Source organism: Podarcis filfolensis (assembly GCF_964270895.1).
Source record: "Podarcis filfolensis genome assembly, chromosome: 1".
In the NCBI taxonomy this organism is placed as follows: domain Eukaryota; kingdom Metazoa; phylum Chordata; class Lepidosauria; order Squamata; family Lacertidae; genus Podarcis; species Podarcis filfolensis.
The window spans coordinates 4,807,741-4,833,866 of NC_139604.1; the positions used below are offsets into that span (position 1 = coordinate 4,807,741).

Sequence of the window (26,126 nt, forward strand, 5' to 3'; positions counted from 1 at the left end):
ACCAAGAAGCCCTGCTGCAGCATCTGTTTCCAACATGCTTCTGCTTCTGGGAGAAGGGTAGAAAGCCATTGAAACAGAGAGTGAATAGAGCCCCCATATTATACAGAGCTCTCTTGGTAGACATAAAGCTATAGAAAGGTGGAGAATATGGTCAGCCAGAAACATGCATCTAATTGAAAAGGGGTTGTGCTTTTCTCTAGGCACATTGCAACCTTTGTGGATAAAACAAGTGTCTCATCAGAAGGTTGTGTCCCATCCCAAATGGAGGGTCCCTTTGGTCTGGGCAACCTTAGCTGGAGTCCAAACTGTTGGCAATAGCTTTGCCCAAAGCTGGTGGCCTCATGACCCAACAGCTGAAGATCTGATATAAATCAAGGGACAGTTGACTTAAATTTGACAAAGCAAGAATGCACACAGAAGTTCTCTTAATAGTAAAGGCATAACTGCTTTGTATCAACCTGGACTTGTACTTTGCCCAAGAGCACAAGAAGCACATTGCTAAAGTCCAGTAGCTTTATTTGCAAGAGCCTCGTCAACTAGCAGGCACCAGTGCTGCATGGTACAGGATAATTTATCATCTCCCCACTCCTGATATAAATGATACACAGAGGATGTAATTGTACTAAAGTTACATGAAGAGAACTTTTAAAGGTTGTCTACAACTGCTTGTCCCCATTGGATCAGGGATGGGGAACCAAGCTTCTTCTGCCCAATTTTATGCTGATAGGGGAAGCCTGGAGAGAAAGTTTAGGAAGCAGGACGAAAAAGAAACGGGGGTGGGGGGGGGCAGTCAAGACAGACAGAATGGTGGAAAGCAGGGAAGCCCTCTCAAGTCCATCACATCTGACCTCTGGCAAGAGCAATCTGTTCCTCTCCAGGCAGAGAAAAGAGATGGCCTGGCATTTATAGGAACATTTCATGGGGGGGGGGGGGAGACTTTAGGTTGTGGGTAAATAGCTAAATAAATAAATGTAACTTATTGATCAGTGTCAAAAGGATGTTAAAGGATATGTTGACGGTTCAAAGGGGAGTCAGGAGAAAACTTGCTTCACCAGCAGATCACTAAGCAATTAGGAAATAAAGCTTTGGTGCTCTGAAAGTATACAAAAGTTAACCATGGAAAAGAATGTACAGTATATGCTTGCTGCAAACAGTGAGATGATGCAACATTAGTTATGGGAGCGATCCGTCCAAATGTAACACTTTTAGGTCATTTTCAGTAGGAAAGGTTTAAGAATGGGTTTTATCTCGCCGCCCCCCCCCCCCGGAATGGCTTAAAATAGTGATTCACTTGGGTTGCATACCCTGTTCTATGCCTTTGTTGTTGAGAAGCGGCGCCCACGGGACTCCTGGGCCAGACGAGAGGGACGTCGGCTTTGCCTCTGGGCGGTTTGAGGAGCATCCCTGAGCTCTGCAGGTGTCCACACACTTCCACGTCGCGCTCCTGGGATCGTGTGGGGACTCAGAGGCGAGCCCCTGGGGATCCCTGCAGGATGATCCTCGATTACAGGGAGCAGGGGGCTCTTCTGAGGGAAAGGCAGAGCGCAAGAGGGGGGAGAGCGCGCGCTCCCCGCCAGAACCGAAAGGAAGACCCTTTTCCCGCCCACGGAGAGCCTCGCGCGCGGACTCCTCACGGGGAGGGAGGCAGAGAGCACCGGGCGCGCACCCCCCCCAGCCACGCATGCGCGCCTCAGCCGCGCCTGCTGGGCGGTCCTTCCGCCGTGGCTCCTCCCCTCGCAGCGTCGTCCCGCGGGGCTGGCGCCGGGCGCGGCCACGGAAAGAGCCAGCGAGCGAGCGAGGAGCGAGAGCGCGCCCGCCTTCGGCTGACTGACTGACTGACTGACTGGGCCGGCGCGGCGAGGGGCAGAGGCGGGAGGCTGCGCGGATCCGCCGGCGGCGGCGGCGGGGAAGCGTCTCGGTGGTCGCCTCCGCCGGGCGCCCCGCGAGGTAGGCCACCTCTCCTCGTCCCAGGCCGAGGGGGAGCCGCGCGGCGGAGGCAGGTGCAGCGCCTGAGGGAGCGGGGTCGCCAGGGAGCCTCCTCCGCCGCCTCCTCCTCCTCCGCTGCTGCTGCTGTCCAAGGTCCGCCGCGCGTCTCCCGGGCGCGCCGTCCTCCGGCGGGGAGGCAGCCGGCCGGGCCTGCGCGGCGCTCGCTCTTCCTCCACGCGCCGAGGAAGCGGCCGCGTCCACACGTGACGGCGGGCCGGGGAGGACGGCGACGCTTTCAGGCGGAGGAGGAGGAGGAGGAGGAGAAGAAGCAGGGAAGGAAGGAAGGAAGGAGGGGCTGCTTTTAATCCCCCAACACCCAAGCTACCCCTGCAAGCAGAAAGCCAGCACCTCAGGGAGAAGGCGGGCGCTGCTGGGCACGGCGCGGGGGGGGGGGCCGGGGAGAGTCCGACGGGCCTCGTTGGCCTTTTCCACTCGGGATCGGGGCCGCCTCGCCCAGGGCGCTGAGCGTCTCGAAAAGCGGTTTGACTCCGGAGCGTCTCCTTGGGACCCCCGGGAGGCAGCTGCCTCTTTGCTTCTGCGCACCTGGCTCTCCTTCTTCCCTACCTGTTTACACGGGGATCCTTTTCCCCTCGCTAGTGAACATGTAAGAGCCTGAATCGCAGCTGATTCTAGAAATCTATACAGGATAGCTGATTCAAGTTGGGCGCTCGGTGACTATTGCTTTAGTCAGCAGCATGTTTGCAATATGGATTATAAAAGAGTAACAGTTGGTCAGATTAAATGTCTTGGTTCAGCTGCGAAAAAGATCAAAATGAGCTTAAAGTATTCAGTGTTAAAATTACTTTAACTTTGTTTAAAATAGGATTAAAATAGAAACATGGGTTTAGTTCACTTTCCTGAGGATAGATTCAAATAAACTCTCCAGTGCACCTACCACTGATGCCAATAAATATTTTGCTTTGAGGAAAGAGAGTTACAAATAGGGAGAATTCCCCTGCCTTTCATAGAAAACGTGAGCACCTGTAAATACAGTGAGACAGTTACAGATAGAGAAAACCTTCTCAAAACATTATGGCCTTTATTAAGAGTGATTCCGGCTTTGGCATTAGCAGAAACAAGGACTCTTATGGTATACACAAAAAGCAACAAGAGAGGGGCAACTACAGCTACAGCTCAGAAATTGGGAAATACGAATTATGAATTGAAATACATGTACTTTGTAGAAATTCTCATAGGGCATTTCTTTGCTTCTTTTCTTGAGGAATAGCAGGACAACAGGAATGTATTTATGTGTTTCTGTTTATTATGAAAGGAGTAAATCCAAGGGTTAAAGATTTTGGGGATCTTGGTAGAGTGCAAAATGAATATAAATGTCTTGTTTATTTATTTGTAATAAATATATATATATATTAAAAGATATTTATTGAGATTTTACAAAAACATAAGTTTACAAAATAGAAAAAAGTCACATAGAAAGAAAAAGATACAAAAAAGAAGACATAGAAAAATACATAAAAAAGAAAAAAAGAAAAAAAATACAAAAAACAAATAGATAAAAAAGAATTAAAAAACAAATCCATTTTTAATAACTTTAAGCTCATTAGCTTGTTTCCTTGGCCTCCTCACACCTCCCCTTTTTGTATTCCCATTTAAATAATCAAATCAGCAAATCCTTACCCTCTTTCGTTTATCTTAACTCTATATCTTAACATATTATAACTCTATATTTTCATCCATTTATCAATTCATTTTTGCATATTCTTATTAACTTTGTTGCTAATGCCACTTATTTTCAGTCCAACATCATTTTAACATTCATTAATTTTACAGTGTTTCTGAAGGTAGTCTTTAAATTTCTTCCAGTCTTCTTCCACCAACTCTTCTCCCAGGTCTCGGATTCTGCCAGTCATTTCCGCCAATTCCATATACTCCATCACCTTCATCTGCCACTCTTCCAGGGTGGGTAACTCTTGTGTCTATTTATAATATTTATATTCCACCCTTCCTTGTGCCATTCAGGGTGACTAAAAACAAATAATAAAATTTAATAAAAGCCAACAACAAGCTGGGGACAATGACTATTTCTTTAGTCAGCAGCATGTATGGGAGGCTTATATATCAGCATTAGAGTTTTTCTGAGTCTATAATTGTTTAAAAATATTTCAGGGTAACAGAATACTTTCAGTTCTTTGAAGCTCAGAACGACACAAAGTGTCAAAATTTTAAATGTGAGATGAATGCTACTTGGGTGTGAGAAACTGTATTTTTGAATGCTCAGTGAGGTCAAAATGTAACTGGAGTTGGGATGTTGAAAATATTACTCTGGCAATCCATTTGTATTTAGAATCTCTTACTTTCCAATAATTTCCTTGATTTTCAGGTAGATCTAAGTCAAGCAACCTTTCTTTGTTTAATGATCTCTGTGTCACTTACTCTGTGTTGCTTTCCATTCTCCACGTTTCTTTATCCATACAGTAGTCCTCTAGTCTAAAGTTGTTGTCGTTTAGTCGTGTCCGACTCTTCCTGACCCCATGGACCAGAGCACGCCAGGCACTCCTGTCTTCCACTGCCTCCCGCAGTTTGGTCAGACTCATGTTTGTAGCTTCGAGAACACTGTCCAACCATCTCGTCCTCTGTCATCCCCTTCTCCTTGTGCCCTCCATCTTTCCCACCATCAGGGTCTTTTCCAGGGAGTCTTCTCTTCTCACGAGGTGGCCAAAGTATTGGAGCCTCAGTAGATCACTTTAATTCCCATTTTACACTTGCAAATCTAAGGGTGCAAAGTAATTACTTGGCTATGGTCAAGTAATGAATTGTTGTTTTTGTTGTTGTTTTTTCAAATTACAAACACAATCATTTTACTTTTATATCACATTCTCAATAATTTTCCTAATTTTCCTAATTTGTTTATGTTGTTTTAATTATACATCACTTTAGTATTTCAATTAATAGAAAAATGACTCATAAATAATAATCCATGCTTCAGTGCTGCATTTACTGAGTCAGGCCGGTTCTAAGGAGAAGTTGGTTATAGGAGCCAGTGTCGTGATCTGTTGCAGGCAAAGCCTGGCAAGACATGAGGTGGGGAGAGGGAGTTTGAATCTTGGGACGATGGAGGCCCATTGGGTGGTGGTTCCCATGTTTAGGAAATTGGAAGTTGCCTGTTCTGGATGAGAGCTGCGCTCCTTCTGAAGGAGCAATCTCTTCAGAGCAGTCTGTGTAATTTGGGTGTACTCTGGGATACATCTTTGTCACCAGAGGCCTTTGTAGCTACAAGTGCCTTTTAGCAGTTTCATCTGGTTCGCCAACTACATCCATTCCTGGGCAGGGATAACCTGACCACTGTTCCATGCACAAGTAACTTTGGGGATGGATTACTACAATGCACTCTATGTGGGGCTACCCTTGGGTCTGGTTAGGAAGCAACTGCTTGTGCAGAATGCTGTGGCAAGAATACTGGTGGGAGCTTCTGGTTGAGAACATAAGACACCATTATTAAAACAGCTACACTGGCTGCCTATCTGCTGCTGAGCCAGGTTCACCATTATTTTATTGATTTTCAAAGCCCTAAGCAACTTTGATCCAGGATACATCAAGGTTCACCTGAACCCTTCTATTCTAGCTCGAACACCGAGATTATCTGCAGGAGTATATTTGTGTGTTCCTTGAGTTTGTGAGGCTGATATGACAACAGTGAAAAACTAAACCTTTAGTGTAATAGGTCCACTCCTGTGGAGCACCCTGCCAATAGAGATTTAGCGGGAGCTTTCTGCATTGCAGGTGGTTGGACTAGATGACCCTTGGGGACCCTTCCAGCTCTACAGTTCTATGATTCTGTACCAACTTCTAAGCACCTGCTAAAACACTTCCTATTCCACCAGGCCTATGCAGGCAATTAAGAGTATACTCCCCGCAGTGGTCTGTTGATGATTGTTTTAATTTCTTTTTGCTTTTAACATGTTTTTAACTTTTTTATAATATTATTGTTTGGTTTTGTTATATTGTTGCAAACTGTTTTGATATATCTTTATGAGATAGCAGTATATAATTTTTTAAAATAAATAAATAAATAAATATGTATATATATTGTAGGCCATTTTCCCACCACATAGATGTGCTCAAAGCACCTGTTTTTTTCTTCTTCCCTAGTTGGCATTTGTCTATCTTGGGAAGCAGTGGAAGACTGCACCTTCAGGGGTGAAGTCAAACTGTTGGAGAGCTGTGGCTATACAGTCTGATATGGGAGAGACATGTTTTGTTGCAGCTGGGACAGATGAAGGTGTCCAGTTGTGTTGATGCAGGTGTGCCATGGTGTTTCTTCTCTCTGCCCTCCTGCCAGTGGTAATTCTTCCTCCGGTTTGTGGTGTGGATATACAACCTGACTGATTATCTCAGGTGCTTGTGGTCATCTGCAAGTGTTTCCCACATGGCAGGGTTAATGCTGCCAGCCTTTATGTCACGTTTTTTGACATCTTTGTAACACAGAGTCTGCCATTGGGTCTGGAGCTTGAAGTCAGCTCTCTGTAAAGCACGTCCTTGGGGAGCCTGCCATTTTCCATTCTGTGGACCAAACCAGCATAGATGGGGCTGAGACAGAAAGCAGCTAGCATCACGGAAAGCACATAGTAAACAGTTTGAACCCTCATCACCAAAAGTTACTTTACATTACAAAACCTAATGGATGTTCACAGCTTGTGTTCATAACCATGGTTTGCAAGGTTAGCGTTGTAAGTCCAGTTCAATTTAATCTTCTGCATGTTTGTTTAGAAATGCAGCCAGTTACATTCATTGGTACTTTCTTGCAGAAAAATAGGCATAGGAGTGTAGCCTCATTTTCTCAAGTGCTTTTTTCGGGATGTTGGGGCCCTTCTATTGATGATGTACATGCTTGCTTTGATGTTCCAACAGAAAGTGAAGCCAAAGAGTCATTCCAAAGGAACCTAATGTTCCTTATCAAAGCAGAAAAGAAGTATGACACTGTCCTCATTAGAAACTGATTCATCAGTAGCCATTGGTTGATCTGCTATTTACAATACAGAGAAACTGGCATTCCCATCTAACAAAGTAGTCAGAACTTTTAGAAATTAAATTGAAAAAGTAAGGACATGCTCTATGGGGATCTGGCTTCAGGCATCAGACCCATTGGTAGACCAACTCTGTGTTAAAAAGATGTCTGCAAACGCAACATTGTGCACCTTCAGATGTAAAGTTGAACTGTTGGAGAGCTGTGGCTGTACAGACATACGAGAGAGACATGTTTGGTTGCAGCTGGGTCAGATGAAGGCACCTGGTTGTGCTGCTGAAGATGCACCATGGCATTTCTTCTTTTTGTGCTCCTGCCAGCAGTCATTCCTCCTCTGTCCTCTAGTGTGGATACACAACCTGACTGGTTGTCACCAGGTGCTTGTGGTCATCTGCAAGGGCATCCCACAAGGCAGGGTTAATGTTGCCAGCCTTCATGTCATGTTTGCAGACATCTATGTAACATAGAGCTTGTCTGCCATTGGGCCTGGAGCTTGAAGCCAGCTCTCTGTAGAGCATGACCTTGGGGATCCTGCCATCTTCCATTCTGGGACATGACCAAGTCAGTGTAGACGTTGCTGACACAGGAGTGCAAACATGCTGGGAATGTGGGCTTGGGAAAACATATCTTTGTTTGACACTCTGTCCTGCCATGTGATGCCCAAAATCTTCCTGACACATCACCTGTAGAAGGCATTGAGGTGTCATTACTAGTCTTACTACCATAAAGCAGTGTGCTCAATATGCAAGCCTGGTAGATCTTTATTTTTGCATTGGTCGTTAATGTCACCCTATCCCAGACCCTGGGATACTGCCTTGCCAGTATGCTTGTCCAGCTCAGTGTCGATGGAGAGGTTGCTGGTTATGATGGAGCTCAGGTAGACAAAATCATCTACCACCTCAAGCATGTGCTGATGCATGGCATGCTGGCGACATCCTGACCCAGGACGTTGGTAACGCTGAACTCCATGCAGGCTTGTGCAGAATAGTTTCTGAGACACCGTAGAGCTTCCTTGGAGTGCACTGTCAAGGCCACGTCATCTGCAAACAACAGCTCTTGGATAAGACATTTTTGTCTTGGTGTGGACATATGCCAGTTTGGACAGACCCCTGTCACTCCTTGAATGGATGTACACACCGTCTTCAGTTGAGTTGAAGGCATGTGAGAGCACCAGGGAGAAGAATATGCTAAAGAGAGTTTGGGCAAGATCACAGCCCTGCTTCACACCATCCTTTATCGGGAAGGCATCTGAGCATCATATGGAGTCATCATACTGGGCGGTGCCACACATCTCGTGGAAAGACACAATAATCTTGTGGAGCTTAGGTGGGCATCCTTATTGAGCAGTGTGAAGAGTCCTTTTCGGCTGATGAGGTCGGAGCCAGGCGATGTCAACCCTACGGAGCCAGGCGACGTTAACCCTACGACGACAACTACAGCATCGGAGTCAATCAGTCAGGTTGGGTACTCACAGTAGTGACCAGAGGAGGAATGACTGCTGGGAGGAGTACACCTGCATAGTACAACGAGAGGATCGGTCCCTCTATTCAAACACTTGTTATACAAAAAAATGACTTATCCAAACATGAGGAAATAGTACCCAATCCTCACTGTACACACTGCACATTCACATATCCAAACAGCTGGACCTGCGTGCAGTACTGTAAACAAATAAGCAGCTTTAAAGAAGCCTTGCTCTTTTGTGTTACTGGTTAGCAACAGCCATTTGGCCAGAAACAATGGCAGGTGGAATAGGGAGATCAGACAAATAAGAAAGCATTCTTTCCCCCCCTTGTTTCCTTTTGCAAGGTTTCAGAGGATTTTCCTTGTTTTTTCATCAGTTTGGGATAAAAGTTATGTGGTCGGGAACTCATTGGAAATCTTCCCATAGGAATCAATGGAAATCATCAGTCTCCTTGTGAGAACGGTTGCCTAACAAACAATTTCCTGAAAACACATTGTGTTCGGATAGGAAGACCTGCTTGTACTTCATCCTATAGAAATGGTTGTCAGGGATAGGAACTATTACTTGAACTAATTACTTGAAAATTATTTTGGATATATTATCTAAATTTCATCTTCTGGATTGGGGGGGGATGTTTTATGTGTGTATTATGTTCTTAATGCTGCAAACTAATAAAATAAATATATTTTAAGTGTTATACTTTTAAATGTAATCCAGGAATGCCATATTTTGCAGTATAGTTCATGGGGTTGAAAATGAATTTGCACAAATTTAGGATTTATTTTCCATTACTAACAGTTCACCGCTAACCATGTCTGTTCGGAACTAAGTCCTACTAAGTTCATTGGAGCATATTCTCAGCTAAGTGGGTTAGGACTTTAGCCTAAGATAGGCATGGGAGACTGTGTTGTAGTCCTGTTTTGATGCACAGTGTCACTCTCTCCCCTCCCATTTCATTTGATATAAATTGAGCAAACAATTGAGCCTTAGCTCAAATTCATGGTGGTAAATAGCTACTAGTGAGTATTTATTTGTAATAATTTCTTACCTGTCCTTCACCATAAAGTCCGAGGGCAGGTTACAGTAGAATATACAATTATAAACAAATATAAAAACAGATAAAACCATTACGATTATGAAACAAGTAATGCTGTTCAAAATGGAACAGAAAAGTAATTGAATGCACAATTGATTTTCAAATGACCTCTTACTAGTGCAAAAGACAGTGTTGCTGTAAGGCATTATTACGTTTGGCAAATGCTGATGGCAACACCATTTTGCAGGGCAGGGGGATCTAAATTACTGAATCCTGCCTTTTTAATCAAACTTGGCAAATAAATGATCAACCAAAGATAATTTATAGTAAGGTTTTTCATTTGCACTACTTTCAAGAGCAACAGAAAACTGGTTATTGAATAATTAAAATGTACTGCGGTCATATCTGACTAGATATAGTATTTCTATCTGTTGCTACTGTATTTTCAGTCATTAGATTACAGGCATGGAGCTTGGTTTTGCGCACCATCTAAAGCAGGGCTGGTGAAACCTTGGGCCCATTGGCCTCTTCTCAGCCCTTCCACAGCCCTCTTTTTGCCACTGTTCAGCTGTGCCCACAGCCTTGTTCTGTGATTTGATGGCGGTTTGGTTGGCATCCCATGTAAATACCATGAAGATCTCTTCGAATTTGTACCTTGGATGCCTGTTTTTGTGGATCTGTGATTATTCCTTTGGATCACTATAAGATCACCTGGTGAAATATATGAATGCTAGGCAGTTGAAACACAAACTGCAGAATGGCAATTTATGTACAAGCCTATGCTGTTGCCTCCATTCTGGTCTGTCTTCTTTTCTTACAGCAGAAGGCAATGCAAGTTATTTTAGCTATACTGATTTTGCACAGAATCATCTTGAATTTCTTATTTATTTATAGGTGGATAATTTGTATGTCTCCTTCCTTTTTTCTTCTCTAATTGCAGCACTAGGCTTCATACTGGATGCCTTCTGTTGTGTCTTTCTGAGTCTTTAGATAATTATCTTGAAGAAAGCAGGGTATAGAAAGCATTAGGTTGGGAAGATTTCTCACTATTACCTGACAATCCTATAATTGTGGCAATCTGACAGTCAATGTATGCCAATATAACTTAATCAGGATTCTGTGCACTATCAGCACCAAAAAACAGAGCAGAACAACCCTGATCCCCACACCTGGTGTGCTCATGGAAACACTGTCAACTCCCACCAATCAGAGATTGGCATGCCAGGGATATCCCCATGTCAGCCAGGTGTGAAAGGAGCCGATCTAATGCCTGCTGATGCGGAAACAGCACCATGATATCATTACTCTGCACCACAATGTGCTGCACAGAGTATGCCTTGCATAGTAGCAACCAATTGTTGTTTTTATTTTGATTATATATTTTGTGTTCTGATTTTGTTCTGTGAGCTGCTCTGAGACCTCCAGAGTGTATATAAATTCAATTAACAACCACCACCACCACTCTGGGTTGGAGGCAACAGGGATCCTGGCATACATGGAGTTTGAAATTTAAGGAGCATCACCTCTTCTGTTGCAGTACAGGAGTTGGGAGTGAGGTCTACGAGAGCATGGGATTTGTTGTAAATCTGCTCTTCCCTCTGGCATACCCACACTACCACTTTGTGGTAGGGATATACTTGATTCTCATGACATAACATCAGGGCTGGGACTGGCAGATGTATCTCATAGTATAGCAGTGTAGGGGGACTTTAGTAAACCCTAAAGCTACCCAGCTGTTGTATCTAGGGCATATGAATGTGCACTTAAAGATGTAAAATTATGGAATAGTCGCCTTCAGGGAATTATGCATTTGTATGGATCATCATTGGTTTCTAGGCAAGGTTGAATGCACTTACAAAATATGTATCAGTTTATAATTGTGGCCTATTTGTGGAAAAAATCAGTCTAGCCTTGACATCTAAAGTTTTACTTGTGCCATCGTTTGATCTTGTGTTTGTAAAAAACCTGAATACTCTCTCTTCAAACAACTTGAATGGTTTTTGCTTTGTATTCATAATACAAGAACCAGTCCTTAGGCATGTACCTAGCAGGTTATTTTCATTGTTTGCTAAGTGTTTTTGGAATGATAGTCTACATGCTTTTGTCATGCAAACAAACTGTACCACCATTCTGTCTCCTGCGCTATGGTTTGTGCTCCTGACTAAGTGCTGTGGTCAGAAAGAGGTGGCTCCAGATTTGACTGTAAAGAATTTTGTGTTACAATTGGAGGATTCATCTGATGAACAGGGCTCTGCCACAAGACTTCTTTAGTCTTTAAGGTGCCAGGGGATTCTATTTTTGTTGTTAGAACAAACTCTGGAGTTTCTGGTTTTGAGATGTTTGTGGTTGTAGCCCAGTGTCTGTACCAGTGTGGGATACTGAGTTGCATCAAATATAGGTGAGACTTAGCAATTCTGCTTGTCAGGCCCGTTTCTCTTCTCTGACAAACAAGGAACCATGCAGCCACATTCACACTATACATTTAAAGTGCTTAAACTTACATGTTTAAGTGCTTAAACTTAAACTTAAAATAAACTTAACACGGCTTCCACTGCAGATTTTGGGAACTTTGGGAACAAGTTTGTTTCTAAGTTGGTAAAGGTAAAGGACCCCTGACAGTTAAGTCCAGTCGCGAACGACTCTGAGGTTGCTGTGCTCATCTGGCTTTACTGGCTGAGGGAGCCAACGTTTGTCCGCAGACAGTTTTTCCAGGTCATGTGGCCAGCATGGCAAACCAGAGCAGCGCACGGAAACACCATTTACCTTCCCGCCGGAGCGGTACCTATTTATCTACTTGCACTTTGACGTGCTTTCGAACTGCTAGGTTGGCAGGAGCTGGGACTAAGCAACGGGAGCTCACCGCATCGTGGGGATTCGAACTGCCGACCTTCTAATCGGCAGGCCCAAAGCTTGGTGGTTTAGACCACAGTGCCACTCGTGTCCCACACTAAGTTGTTAGGAGGCTCCTATTTCCCTCACAGAGTTACACTTTCCAGAGTTCCCTGTGAAGAAGGATTGATCGTTAAGCCACTCTGGGAATTATAGCTCTGGGAGGGGAATAGGGGCTTCCTAACACCTCTCATTACCCTTAACAAAACACAACTCCCAGAATTATTTGGAGGAGAAGTGTGTCATGGTGTGAATGTGGCCTGAATTCTTTTAAATGTTTTGAGATATCCAAGTCTCTTACTTCGTCACTTCTTCCTTTCCTATTTTTTATCATTTAAGGAAATACAATATCCGTTTATTCATAAGCTGTTAAAATATAATTCACTGCTTATTATCTGTTGCCTGCAGAAGGTCATCTGCAGGCTGGAGATTCTAGAGGGATGTAAGCTACTTCCTGTTTGGTGATTGTAGCTTCTTCCTTTTCTTCCTTTCTCAAAGAAAAAAAATTAAGCATTAAATGAAGTTTGAAAGTTCAGACCTAGTAAGATGTAAACATACTTACAGTTGGTGGGGGGAATGGTGTGGAGAACCTTTGAATACTCAAAATTCCTTGTTTTTTTACTGCAACAATACAGCAAAAAGTGATTGCTTAATTTATATAAGAGACAAATGCAAAACTTTATTGGTGTGTTTCATTCAAAGTACACCATACTTTAGCTAACATTTATTCAGTTCTATAATGAACACAGAGGAGAGATGGAGTGAGCCATTGCCCTGCTGGCAGCCTGCTTACTCTGCACAGAGTTCTGTGTTGCCTATGGATGCCAGCTGAGTATTTAAATCGGGTGGAGAAACTTTTCAGGTGCAGACCAAATTCTTATTTCCCCATCCCTGCCATGCCAAAGTTTACAGGTGGGCAGGGTTGCTCATTTGTTAGATGCCGCAATTTGTAAATTTTGGTTTGTCCAAACAAGTTAGATCAGAAGCCACCGGCATAGTGTTTAGCTGAGTGAAAGTCATGGCGTGGAAGATGACAAATGCATATTGAGGACATATGCATTTATATTCCCTCCCCTCAATATTACATTAAGACAAGTTTTGTCAATATGGGAGGACAGAAATAAAAAAGAGACATTTTAAGAAGGATATTGACATGCAGAGGAGGGTGACCAAGATGGTAAAGGTTCTGGAAACCAAGCCTTATGAGGAATAGTAGAAGGAACTGGGTATGTTTAGCCTGAAAAAGAGGAGAGGAGATATAAGAGCCATCTTCCAACATCTCAAGCGCTGTCACATGGAAGATGGAGCAAGATTGTTTTCTGCTTCTCTGGAGGGTAGGACCCGAACCAATGGCTTCAAATTATAAGAAAGGAGATTCAGACTAAACATTAGGAAGAACTTTCTAACAATAAGAGCTATTTGACCGTGGAACAAATTTATTAGATATATAAACCACAGAGAAGTGACAATGTACCAGCATGGTATTTGAGTCCAATGAGACATTATTTTTGCTGCATTACCTGAATCCTGTGAAAAGAAATAGAAATTAGATGAGGCAATGGCTGTTCTTTTATAATTTTATTGGTCAAAATTTTGGGTGCATGGCCTAAATAGAAAGCATATTTCATGCAAAGGGTGAAGCCTGTAAAAATGAGTGAAGATGATCAGTTTATGTTTTAATCCATTTTAAGTGGTTAGGCTGTGTTCATTTACTTGGGAGTAAGCCTTTTTGAATGAGTGGCACTACCTTTTCAGTACATATGTTTAGAACTGCACTGTTAAAATATCTTTCAAACTCTTATTTGTGAATTTTCTTTCAATAAACTATCCAGTAATGATTCAGTAATCTCAGTGGAAAAATAAAGCAACAAGATGAAACAAATATTATTTGTAACATAGCCTTTGAAAAATAGCTGTCTTCAACTCAGAATGGGTTTTTGCTCCTGAACATTATCTTTATGTATTGGGGCTGAGGAATCCTGAACTTTTCGCAGGTGCACTACCTATATGTTAGCAGCAAGTCTTCCAGATCCTATGTCAGCTTAGCTTGAGATAGGAGGGGGGAAATACTTTAAAACACATGCACTTAACAAAATGGTGAACAATCAGTCTGATTGAATTTTTATTAGTAACACAATAGTAGGATTTTTAATCCTTACTTCACCATAAAGTCTGGGATTACAGCAATATGAAAATATAATATTAAAATGAGTTAAAACAATTTACAACCATAAGAATAGGGTCACTATTCCTTCAGAGGCCAAATATATATATATATATTCCTTCAAAAAAAAAAAATATTCCTTCAAAGGCCAGGGCAAAGAGGTGCATCTTCATCTCTGCCACAGGCTGCCAATCAGGGACTGTCAGCAATGGTACCCATTTGCCATACATTTGGTACATACATTTGCCATACAGACACAGAGGCATCCAGTGATATCAGGGTATTTATCCAGAACAGCCTTCTGCATCACAATATACACAGTGATGCCAGATCACACCCACTGAAGCAGCCACCATGGCTCTCTCCATAGGGTGGGAGGATGGGAAGCAGGAGTTTGGAGTTTGGCTGCTTCTGCCTGGGTGGGACGTAACTTGCACTTGCATTTTCATGATTGGCACAGGACTAGTTGGACGTTGTATTATGATCCACCAGGATCAGATTTTAATAATAAGGAAATGGGTTTTGGTGGATTTCCAGAGTGCACATTCTGCATCAACTTGTTAGGAAGAGCTTTATCAGGTCAAAATGTGTGGGTTGTATGGCAGAGGAATGGGCAGAAAGGAAGCACTATTTGATCCTTTGCTTCAAGCCATAAAATGCTTTTTTTTGGCCCTGTATAGTAGGAACATCAGGGACCAGATAAAATTGCTTGGGGATCAGATAAAGCTGATGAGCGACCAGTTGACTGCTTCTGTTTTTGACATATAAAAATGTTATTAAAATTGGTTTGCTGTTTTTTAGTTTGTGGGCGGCAGCTCAGGATAACAATATAATCTCTGAATCTTAAATGTGGGAGAAATCCCTTTGGTGTGCAGCTGGAGGAGCACTTGAATTGCAGAGCAAAGGGTGGGAGGGAAGGATATCTAGATGCTGCCTTTTTGACTGCTCATTGTGTTTCCCCTTTTTATCTTAAGTGCTGCAGCCTGTTTAAGTCAAAAGGGAGGCAGAGAAAGAGGCACATGGAAACTGTCATGCTGCTGTTATGCCAGACTTAGAACAGATCTGTTTTTGTTTTGCTAGCTGCGCTGAGAAGAAGCATGGAAAGCATGCTTTGCTGCTTTCTAATCTAGAACCATGGGTTCAGGTACACTGTGTGTTGGTGGCAGATAGGTGTTTCCTCATTTTACCAGCCTTAAGGATGAGCAAAGTAATGTTATCTTTGGAGAGCAAGGATGGAATGGTGGGAGGAAGGAGAAGGGCAACCAGAGATGGGTGATGGGTGAGGGCCTCCCTCAAACTCATGCACAGTTTTGTGTGAAAGCATTCAAGGTATTTCTCTAGGGTTTTGTGTCCTTTCAGCACTGTATTTGTATTTTTAAATCCCTCCTTAATATAAAATTGTGATGATTGACACATGGTTAATCACAAAAATACACTGCTCCAAGTATGCATTCCTTTGCACTCACAGAGCTGTTTCTTTTCTTGAACTGTGGCAAGTTTTTGAGCTCTGTACACCACTGGAACTATTATAGGGGTTGGGGAGGAAGGGGACCTGCTGGTCTTTCTGCTGACGTATTAGGAGCGTATTTGATCCTGCCAGCTTCCTTGTCCTAGTTCTATTAAAAAATGGAATGGCCCAGCAAAATTCAGGACCATGGAAGTGGGGAGGGAATAAAGCCAGATAACATGGGGTTTGAGTTAAGTTATAAATGTAGCATTTCACTTCTTTGTAATATGCTGCTGTTTAATAGTACTATGTAATGTGTAAGGTTGGTTGTGCTGTTTTAAATCATGCTCTGAGTGATTTTTGTTTTTGTATAATTGATGGATTTGGGTTAAAGAAGATTTGGATTTGGCTATTCCTTTTGTTTCTAGTAGTTAATTAAGATGACTATTAGAATTTTATGCACAAGTGTAAAGGCGGTCTCGTTGACCCGTAAGGCATTTACATTCCCCTTTTCTACCAATGTAGTACAGTGCTCTATTCTTTGACAGGTCTGAATCACGTGGGTGATTTTTACTGCAACAGCAGCACCATCTTCTGGCTACAAATGATATATATTTGAACCCCCCCCCCTTTTGTTTCCCTTTACAGTCCAGTGATACCTTGTTTGTCAAACGCCTTGTGACTCGAACGTTTTGGCTCCTGAACACCGCAAACCGCAAAGTGAGTGTTGCCATTTGCAAATGTTATTTGGAACCCGAACGTCTGATAGGGCTTCTGATTGAGTGCAGGAAGCTCCTGCAGCCAATCAGAAGCTGCTCCTTGGTTTTCGAACGTTTTTGGAAGTTGAATGGACTTCCGGAACGGATTCCGTTCGAGAGCCAAGGTATGACTGTACTTTTTATGATGTTTAAAAAAACCCCAAACCTTTATTTTAAGCAGTAGAACCAGGGGCTTTGTAGAGGAGAGCAGAATGAACAAAATAACGAGTCAGGTGGCATCTTTAAAACTAACAAATTTATTATGGCATAAACTTTTGTGGACTGTCTATTTCATTAGGAGCATGAATTGTCATGTTAGGTACACACCTCACTGTAGAGACAAATGTAAGCTCCTTTGCCAGCTGCGGACAACTTCATGCATCTTACGGTGGATTCTAGTCCACAAAAGCTTCTGCTATAACAAAAGATCCTCCTCCTTTTTTGTTGTGACAATCTAACATGGCTGCTCCTCTGGAAACCCTGTGGGCCTGCCTGCTTCTCCATTAACTTTATCACCCATATTTCCTAGAAGAGAGACAGACACAGTCCAACAGTTTGTTGGGCAAGAGAATGTGTCTGTTCTCAACCTGCACAAACAAGCTTGCTCTCGGTTTCGTTTTTTGGGGGGATGGGATGGTAATTTGTATTGGATAGTCTTCCACTGAGAGACAAAGACAAAGACGGAGAGATGCGTAATTGGTTGCATATGTTTTGCTTTCTTTATCCTTCCATTTCCCTTTACAGGTAATACCGTATTGGCCCGAATAAAAGCTTCACTTTTTCTCCAAATTCTGACAGCGAAAAGTTAGAGTGCAACTTATATTCCTTTCCCCCAATGGCTCTGGGGAGGCTTGGAGGCAATGGGTGGGCTGCGCGCTGTTGCCCCATTCTCCCAGGCTGCTTTCTGGGGGGGGGGGGAGTTGCAACGCTTTGCCGGTAGCTTCCCTCCCCAAGAGCAGCCCAGGAGCGCGGGGCAACGGTGCGCAGCCTGCTCACCGCTCTCAAGCTTCCCCTGGAGCCGTGGGGGGAGGAGGGGAAGGCCAACAGCAGCCAGGGAATTGTCTCCCCCCCCCTTCAATTTTAAAGGTGTGGCTTATTTGGGGTGCGTCTTCAGTATACCTGAAGGAGCGTCTCCACCCCCATCGTTCTGCCCGGATGCTGAGGTCCAGCGCTGAGGGCCTTCTGGCGGTTCCCTCATTGCGAGAAGCAAAGCTACAGGGAACCAGGCAGAGGGCCTTCTCGGTAGTGGCGCCTGCCCTGTGGAACGCCCTCCCATCGGATGTCAAAGCGATAAATAACTACCTGACATTCAGAAGACATCTTAAGGCAGCCCTGTTCAGGGAAGTTTTAAATCTGTGATATTTTAGTGTATTTTTGGTTTTCTATGGAAGCCGCCCAGAGTGGCTGGGGAAACCCAGCCAGATGGGCGGGGTACAAATAATAAATTATTATTATATTATTATTATTATTTGGGCCAGTACGGTATATCATTCAAGCTGAGCTCTTTCCACTTTCCCCTTTGTGCTTGTTTAAGCTGCAAAGGAGTAACTAGCCTTACTGTTTAAAAGTTTTATTGGGAATTAGTGAGAAAAGCTAGCTCAGAACATGCAGCTCACAGCTCATGTCTTCAGAGGCCAGCCTCTTCCCCTCCCCACCATCTAGTAAGGCCCAGACTGAAGAGAAGCAAGTAGGGTGCCACCAACATGGGTCAAGGCCTTATGCTGGTGCAGTTTTGTTGACTGTCCAAGTTGGTCTCTGGCAGCCCAAGGATACTGTGCACCTACAGATTATACAGAACACCCCAGATATAGGGGGAAAGTCAGTGCATATGTATAATTTCAACTTCTAATGTTTGCAATGCAGGGGGTCAGTCTAAATGACCCTTTGGGTCCCTTCCAACTCTGATTCTATGACTGCAGTGAATGTTTTCTGTTTTTAAAATAAAATCCAGTTATGTTTACATGACCCCACCTTAAGAACTGCTGACTTGGGAATAAAAACCCCATACTTTATCTCCCTCTGCCCACCCAGTTTCTTTGTTCAACATATGGCTTGATAAAGAGTCCTGGAAAACTGGAATTTGCTCACAGTTTTGTGGTATTTTGATGGGTCTTAATAAAAATATATTGAAAGTACTATGATAATCTTGGATACAAAGCTAGTATACCAGGAAAAAGAGTGCTAGCTCAGCCTTTTCTCTGCTATGGTAGCTTTCTGTATGCAGGAAATATTTGTGTATGGAAGCATATTTAATGATGTAAGAATGAAGTGGTGCAACTCAGGTTTGTCGTGTCCATGAGATCTGAGCTGTGGGTTCCATAAGAGGAGGGAAGATGATGCACCTGAGTCTTCATTAAAGAGGATGCATGGCCTCCTTTTTAGTCTAATGCGGGGCAAGCTACAAATTGTGGTGTTGGGACACAGTTTCTGTAATAAAAGAACCGCTCTTCCATTATCCAGCAGCAACAGACTAGAGATCATAGAACTCTTCTCTCCCCCTCCCCCGCCATGCCTGTCATGCTACCAAATACCTGCTTCTAAAGACTAAATACTTAAGTAATGCATTAGCATGAAAATAATCTAGGGTTGCCATATTTCAGAAAGTGAAAATCCGGACAGAAAAGTTGTTGAGTTTTTTGTTGCTTTTTTTGGCCAAAGTTGTTGGCAAAAACAACACTGCCAACATGGGCTGCCATATGTCCAGATTTTCTGCCAATTTCCAACGAGACACTGCTTGCGGTTGCAGTATTCCGGATATGTCCAGATGTATGGCAACCCTATATAATCACACAAACTTGACTGTGCCTCTTTCATTCATTCAATTTGTGTTGCATTCTTCTTTAGATTCTAAAAGTATTGTATTTCTTACTAGGTTGAAGACCTGTGTGGGCATTTATACTCAGAGAAGGTAAGCAACCATTAGGACAGGTAAGAACTTCTTTAAATGATGATAAGATTCTATAGTAGTTTCTCCTTTCCCAGCAGTGAGTTTGCACTCCTGGTAGATAGGTTTGGAAACCAGATTTGGCATCATTACTGACAGTTTCTAGGGTTAGTCTTGTGCTGTATAATTATGTTATGTGTCCCTGTCATTAGGCAGAATAACTTATCATGTATACATGGATTCTGGTCTCACCAAGCAACCATTTTGAGGAACCACACTTACAAACAGGGATTGGGAATAAATTGGATTCAGTTTACATTTAAAAGCAAACTTACCAAATTCACACTTTCTGAAACAAAAAACAAACCAAAACTCAGCCCAGCTTTGAAAAGGGCACTTTTCTGAATTTTTCAGTGCAGCTCTCAAGCCAAGTAATGTGTACAAAATGTATATATTAGGGTAACTTGTGCATATATTAGTGAAAATAATATACCAAAACACATTGTATTAGGGAAAATTGCTTTGCAGAAATGTGTATTTTAAGAGAAATTAACGAGGAGAGGACTATCAATGGCTACTAGCCAGGATGGCTATTCTCTGCCTCCACAGTTGGAGGCAGCAGTGCTTCTGAATGCCAGTTGCTGGAAAGGAGGAAGTGGAGAGGGCTCCTGCGTTTCCCACAGGCATCTCATTGGCCACTGTGAGAACAGGATGCTGCACTAGATGGGCCATTGGCTATTCTTGTCTTCTTAAATCTACACTAAAATGCTGATGAATTTTCATGAGGATTTCATCACCCCCCCCCCCCAAAAAAAATAAAGAAATTGCAGGCTGTTGTGGAAATGTGGAGAACTGAAATTAAGATTGGAAAAACTAGAAACTAAGAGAAACAGAAATTGGCACGTTCATCCATCCTTAGTTCCAGAATCCTATGCTAGTCTCATGTAGTCATCAGGTAGCCTGTTAACCAGAAGACCCTGACTTTCCTGGAAGTGTTCCATGCTGGATTTTCATGGAGAGAAAATGACAAAAATGAGATTTATAAAATAGCAGAATATGAGTTGCCGGTCATACCATTGTTCATTAACTATTGTGTAATGGTGTAGCAAATATTATTATTATTTAACTATGCGAAATAGCTTTGTGACTCTCCAAGGGGTATCTATTCCAAAACATACATAAGAAATCCTCCTTCTACTCTAAAGACACATTATGCTTTTTTATGTTGATAAAAATGCTTTTTTAGTGATTCCTATTTAAATAGGCATAGGATTGCATTCAACTAAGTTTTACTCAGAATAGATACATTGAAATGAATGAACATGACTAAGTTAGGCCCATTAATTTCATTTTGTCTACTCTAAGTAAATGAATACCACCCATAAATTTTTAAAGAGTACTGTGCATATTTTGTTTACTTAATGTTTGACATATCTTTATAGAGCTCAGTGCTGTCATTTATCATCTAGCACGGTGTTTTTAAAATCCATTTAAGGTTGCCTTGGCGTGCTGAGGCTCATGGTTAGCTATAAATAAGAATCATGAAACTGTTATGTTGGGATGTAAAATGTGGTGACCTCATAGATGGAAAAGGCAACAGAAATCATAATCAGTAAGCAATTCAACCATTTTAACAACAATATAACTTTTGATGCAATTAGACACTGGAACTGCAATTACCTCAACTAATTATCTCAACTAACTAGCATAGGTTCCTGCCAACCTAGCAGTTCGAAAGCACGAAGTACAAGTAGATAAATAGGTACTGCTCCAGTGGGAAGGTAAACGGCGTTTCCATGTGCTGCTCTAGTTCGCCAGAAGCGGCTTAGTCATGCTGGCCACATGACCCGGAAGCTGTACACCAGCTCCCTCGGCCAATAAAGCGAGATGAGCGCCTCAATCCCAGAGTCGGCCATGACTGGACCTAATGGTCAGGGCTCCCTTTACTTTTACCTTTAACTAGCATAGGTAGTATAAGAAAATACATTTTATAAGTGTAAGGGGCAAGCTACAGAAGAGCTTTCGACTGTAAAGATAAGTAATGTTTTAGTCATGTTGCCCCCTAGACACTCAGGGTTGCTATTCTTAAGCAGAAACGATTCTGAGCACAGTTTGAATGAGAGGCTGCAGAATTAGGTCAGTAGTCAGTCAGGCTGAAAAAGTTTTATCTGCTCCCTTGGCAACAAGATTAAATCACTTTCTTTGCAACATATAAAGTAGACTTTATGCTGGGGCATCATATAAGTGACTCTGTCCATAGGATACTAAGTGTAGTAAAAATTTGTCAGCAATCAAAAACCTCTGCAGCACTCATTTCACTGGACATCCTTAGATAACTTTGAATGGACCTACATTCAAATCTGTGAGGCTCGACTCTCTTTAAAGCCTTTTGCAGTAGAGTTTAATAGTTTGCATAGCAATAGAGCAGGGAATAAGGCTGTTAAGCCTATTTGGAATCCTATCTGGGCACCTGGGATTTGCTACCCTGCCTCTCCCCTTTTCACTAATAATCAGACCAGTCTTTTACTTGAGCATAAAAAGATTTACTTTTTTCAATGCTGTGTGAAATATAGACACAGGAACAAAATACAGAAATTTGCATGAGGATGCTTTATGTGTGTGCACAGCAGACACCCCTGTCCTTCCAGACTGGGAGTCTACTACTTGAAAAAGGCAAATTGACCTTTTTATTTCTCCCCCTGGAGAGAAGAAGGTTCTCAACCAATCAGAGCCTTGCAGCCTGCTCAAGACTATAAAGGCCTTACAGTTCTTAACCCCCTGGTTAATGGCAGTCTATGTACAGTTATATTTGTCAGCATTAAATTTCCCACAATAGTAACAATTTCATAGCACCATAGCAAAGCATAATTTCTCTTTTTTCTCTTAGGCTTACCATGCCTTTATGTGATTCTAAGCCTATCTCTTCTGTGTATCAAGCTATGTATGCTTTGTAATAACCTCTGCGAATGGACTGTTTTTCTTTAGCTGCACTTTATTGAAAATACAATAACAATACTGTTCTAAGCAACCAAGGATAGGCATAGTTGGCATCTTGCCGCGTATGACAAGAAAGTACCCGGTATGGATGTGATATATTGCTAATTGTCTTTAATGCATGTATTTTTCAATATCAGATAATGATCGGTAGATTCAGAGATTCAAAAGTCACACATTTGGCAGCAGTGGCCCTGGCACTGGCTCAACAAAGAATTAGGAAAGCAGGAGCAAGGAAGGCAGTGCAGCTCTGGGCTGATCATGCAATCTGCTTGGTGTAGTGTAGGAGTTGCTAACCTGTGGCTATATATATGACAGTTCCTGTCAGGGAACTGTCATCTGAGACGAAGGAGGTGAAAGGGCTCATGGAGGGTGAGAGAGACCACTCAGCGGAGGAGGGGACCAGCAGGGGGAGAAGTGGAGTTCCAAGGGAAAGTGAGTCGGAGGGAGGGCTCAGAGACACTTCAAGCGAGAACAGTGGGGAGGTTTCAGGACCTCCCGTAGGGACACCCACTCCTCGGCGGAAACTGTCACGCCGAGAGTCCAGAAGACGCGTTTCCGTTAAGGAGCTTTTATGCTGGAAGAAGTTCCGTAAACGCCCACTGTCCGATTCAACGAGCGATTGATGGAGCCATGCTTAAGGAGCTCCATCACAGACAGAGGTTTGGGAACTTAGCCAAACGCTGAGGGATCAGGATTTTACGCACAAGCAGCTCACCATCCCATCACAGTTCCAGTGCATCCCCTTTTAGAAGGCAGCTAACAGCCATTATTGCCACCCCCACTTCAGCCTCCAGAAAGCTGGCTGTGGTTCATTGTGGCCTTGGCCTGGAGATGGTTAGCTGCCCCTTCCTTAATGGTTATAATGTTCTGCCAGAAGTCTCTGAGTTCAAATCCCCTCTGAGTTTCTACCTCAGAGCTTTTATTAGGATAAAAATGGGGAAATCTCATGTAAAAAAAACCCCTACCCCTTGTTTTTAAGAAAGTGTGGGATACATAATAAATTCTTCAAGCTGGATAAAAACAGGTCAGAGGTAAATTGGAAAATTAGCTACTTTGGTCTAATTCTCAGACATCTTAATCATGCAAGCTGAAACATTCAAAATATACAGATAACTAAGATTCCACATTTTGTCTTCCAGAAGGAAACTCTCTACACCAGTCTAGAGGCTGAAGAACTTTTTCACAATGGACATAGATGATGAAGAGAATATGAGTAAGATGTTCATGTTATACAGTGCTAAACCCATTACTGTTTCTGCAGCTGCTTAGTGCTTGCCCTTTTCAAGTCAGTCATCTTTTGCTTCTAATCCCACCTGACATTCAGAGGAGTTCCCTACTTTTATTCTATGGAAAGAATTATGTTATAATAATTTGCACAGCCCTGGAAAAAGAATACTGAATTACTACTGAAATTAATGAGTTTTAAATTCTTCATGTGCATAGGAGCTGTTGTCTTCAGTGGGTGTGCAGGCCCAACGGTATGCATGTTTACTCAGAGCTAAGCCCCACTAAGTTAAGCCCAAGGTGGTAGTCCTAGACACAGTTTCCTGAGAGTAAGCCTAACTGTATTTGATGTGGTTTACTTTTGAATAGATGTGCATAGTCTTGCTTAAATTTCTGTGGTCACTGAGTCACACCTTTTTGTTTTATTGTTGACCTTCCTAACTTTCATCCTCCGTTCCTCTAAGTCAGTTTTCACTTTAAAATGCAGTTTCTAGAATATCTAAGAATATTGGCTGTAGGACTGATGTCATAGCAGATCTTCACTACCGTTAGAATACATGCTCCTGGGTAATGTGCATTGATACCTGGTTCCTGCTTACCTACCACAGCAGACAAGGTAGCAATTTTTCATGGATGTATATGTGAATTTCCTGCCAAAAGTATTAGGGTTAATGATCCCTTCTTATCTGCCTTTACTACTAAGTGCTAAAGTATTTGTACTCAATGCCTGGGCACGTAATTAAAATGTGCACCTTCAATGGTTTTGTGAAACCAGCCAGACTTCAGTAACACCATATTTTCAGTATCATTTGGGATCACGAGGTGGGTTTTTATACCCCTTTGGTTTTTTGGCTGGTTTTAGCCATTTTAAAGACCCTAGCACTTTTCAACAGCTGTGATTAATGTCATGATTGTTTGTCTCTTTTTATTCTGGGAACATTTTAGCTAGCATTTTCCTTCTTGTGGAAGTATGGCATAGATGCAACCATAGGTCAGGCACCTCCCTTGCTTCTGGTGTATATCAGCCTTCCAGGTTGGAGAAGGCTGATACAGATGAGCATATGTGAAAAAGAAGGAAAGCATGTTTAACACATGGCTTGGTTTGCCCAGTTTTTGATAGACCAATATTCTCATATAGTGTATTATACTCCTTTTGATTTGTTGGCCGTACGGGTTTCTGAACACTCAAGTACTGTTCCCCCATGTTGCTTTGCTGTTTGAGATGTGTTACTGGGCTAAAGTGGATGGGAGATTGGGAGGGGAGTTCCCTACTTCTGAGTAGACTCCATATGTCAGTAGGACTCCCGCAAGCCCTGGCTTAGGTGACAAGCAGGTAGTGGCAATTAACATGAATGTGTGCCTGTTGCCAGTGAGCTACCCTATTTGGTGGCGCTGGAGCAGGGTGTCAGCGTTTTATCATATATGTACTTCATTCATCTGATGAAGTGGATTGCCCTCCACAAAAGGTCATGCCATAGTAAATTGGTTGATCCTTAAGGTGCCACAAGACTCATTGTTTTTTCTGCAAGAGTCTAACAGGATAACCTCTCCGGAAATTGTATACCTCTTTCTGCCACCAACAAATGTTGCACAATTGTTTATACCATAGCAATCCTGCCTCCACCATGCCATTTTTGACTTTCTGAAAAAGCCTATTGTCTATCTCCAGCCTGAGTCATTCTCTTGGGGCGATAATTCCCCTTTTTGCATTTTATTTGTCTGTACAATACAAGAGAGAGCAAAAATATACTGATGAAGATCCAAAGAACCACACAATTAATTCTACAAACCCAGGGAGTTTGCAGCCTGTGCCTTGTACACATGGTACACCAAAGTGAAGAGAACAATTCTGCGATTCTATGACTAGATGCTAACTGTTCTAAATATAAAAGTAAAAATCTTGCTAGGCATTTCTGCTCAATAGCTCTTCGCATCTTGGTCATTGAATACATAAGGAATCACATCTTTGTATGATTGAAGACTGTGGATGATGTGGATGTTATGCATATTGCTCTTGAGTTGATGAAATGAGAAATACCAAAAGTATTTCCCACACTTTGTGTTTTTAAAATGACTATCTCCATTTATATGACATTTTCATAGACTGCTCCTGATTTAATTAATTCAGTACCACATTTTGCAAATCCCTTATCTTCTATTTAAGGATCTAAAGGCCCTAACAATAATTCATAAAGAAAGAGGAAGTGTGTAGGATGGGGTGTACCCCCCAAAACCCACATGAACTGTTTGAAAACATCATACAGTTATGCTGTCATTTTAGTGATTTGACAC

General features: G+C 42.5%; 1 protein-coding gene across 14 annotated transcripts in view; it reads left to right on the forward strand.

The window, feature by feature from the left end:
- Positions 1–983: 983 nt before the first annotated feature.
- The window catches only part of ADARB1 (adenosine deaminase RNA specific B1), a 56,367-nt gene continuing 31,224 nt past the window's right edge, over positions 984–26,126 (forward strand). For 6 of the 14 annotated variants that reach the window (XM_083628976.1, XM_083628986.1, XM_083628977.1 and 3 more), the window contains exons 1-4: positions 1,731–1,947; positions 16,620–16,691; positions 19,602–19,637; positions 23,750–23,823. Coding sequence is in view for 8 of the 14 variants with exons in the window: in XM_083628984.1 (XP_083485110.1) it covers positions 23,796–23,823 (28 nt within the window). In the remaining 6 variants the exon portion in view is untranslated. Of the gene's footprint in view, positions 1,948–2,076; positions 2,591–16,619; positions 16,692–19,601; positions 19,658–23,749; positions 23,824–26,126 lie in introns of those variants that run through there. The other 8 variants (XM_083628975.1, XM_083628978.1, XM_083628987.1 and 5 more) reach the window with 6 other exon arrangements.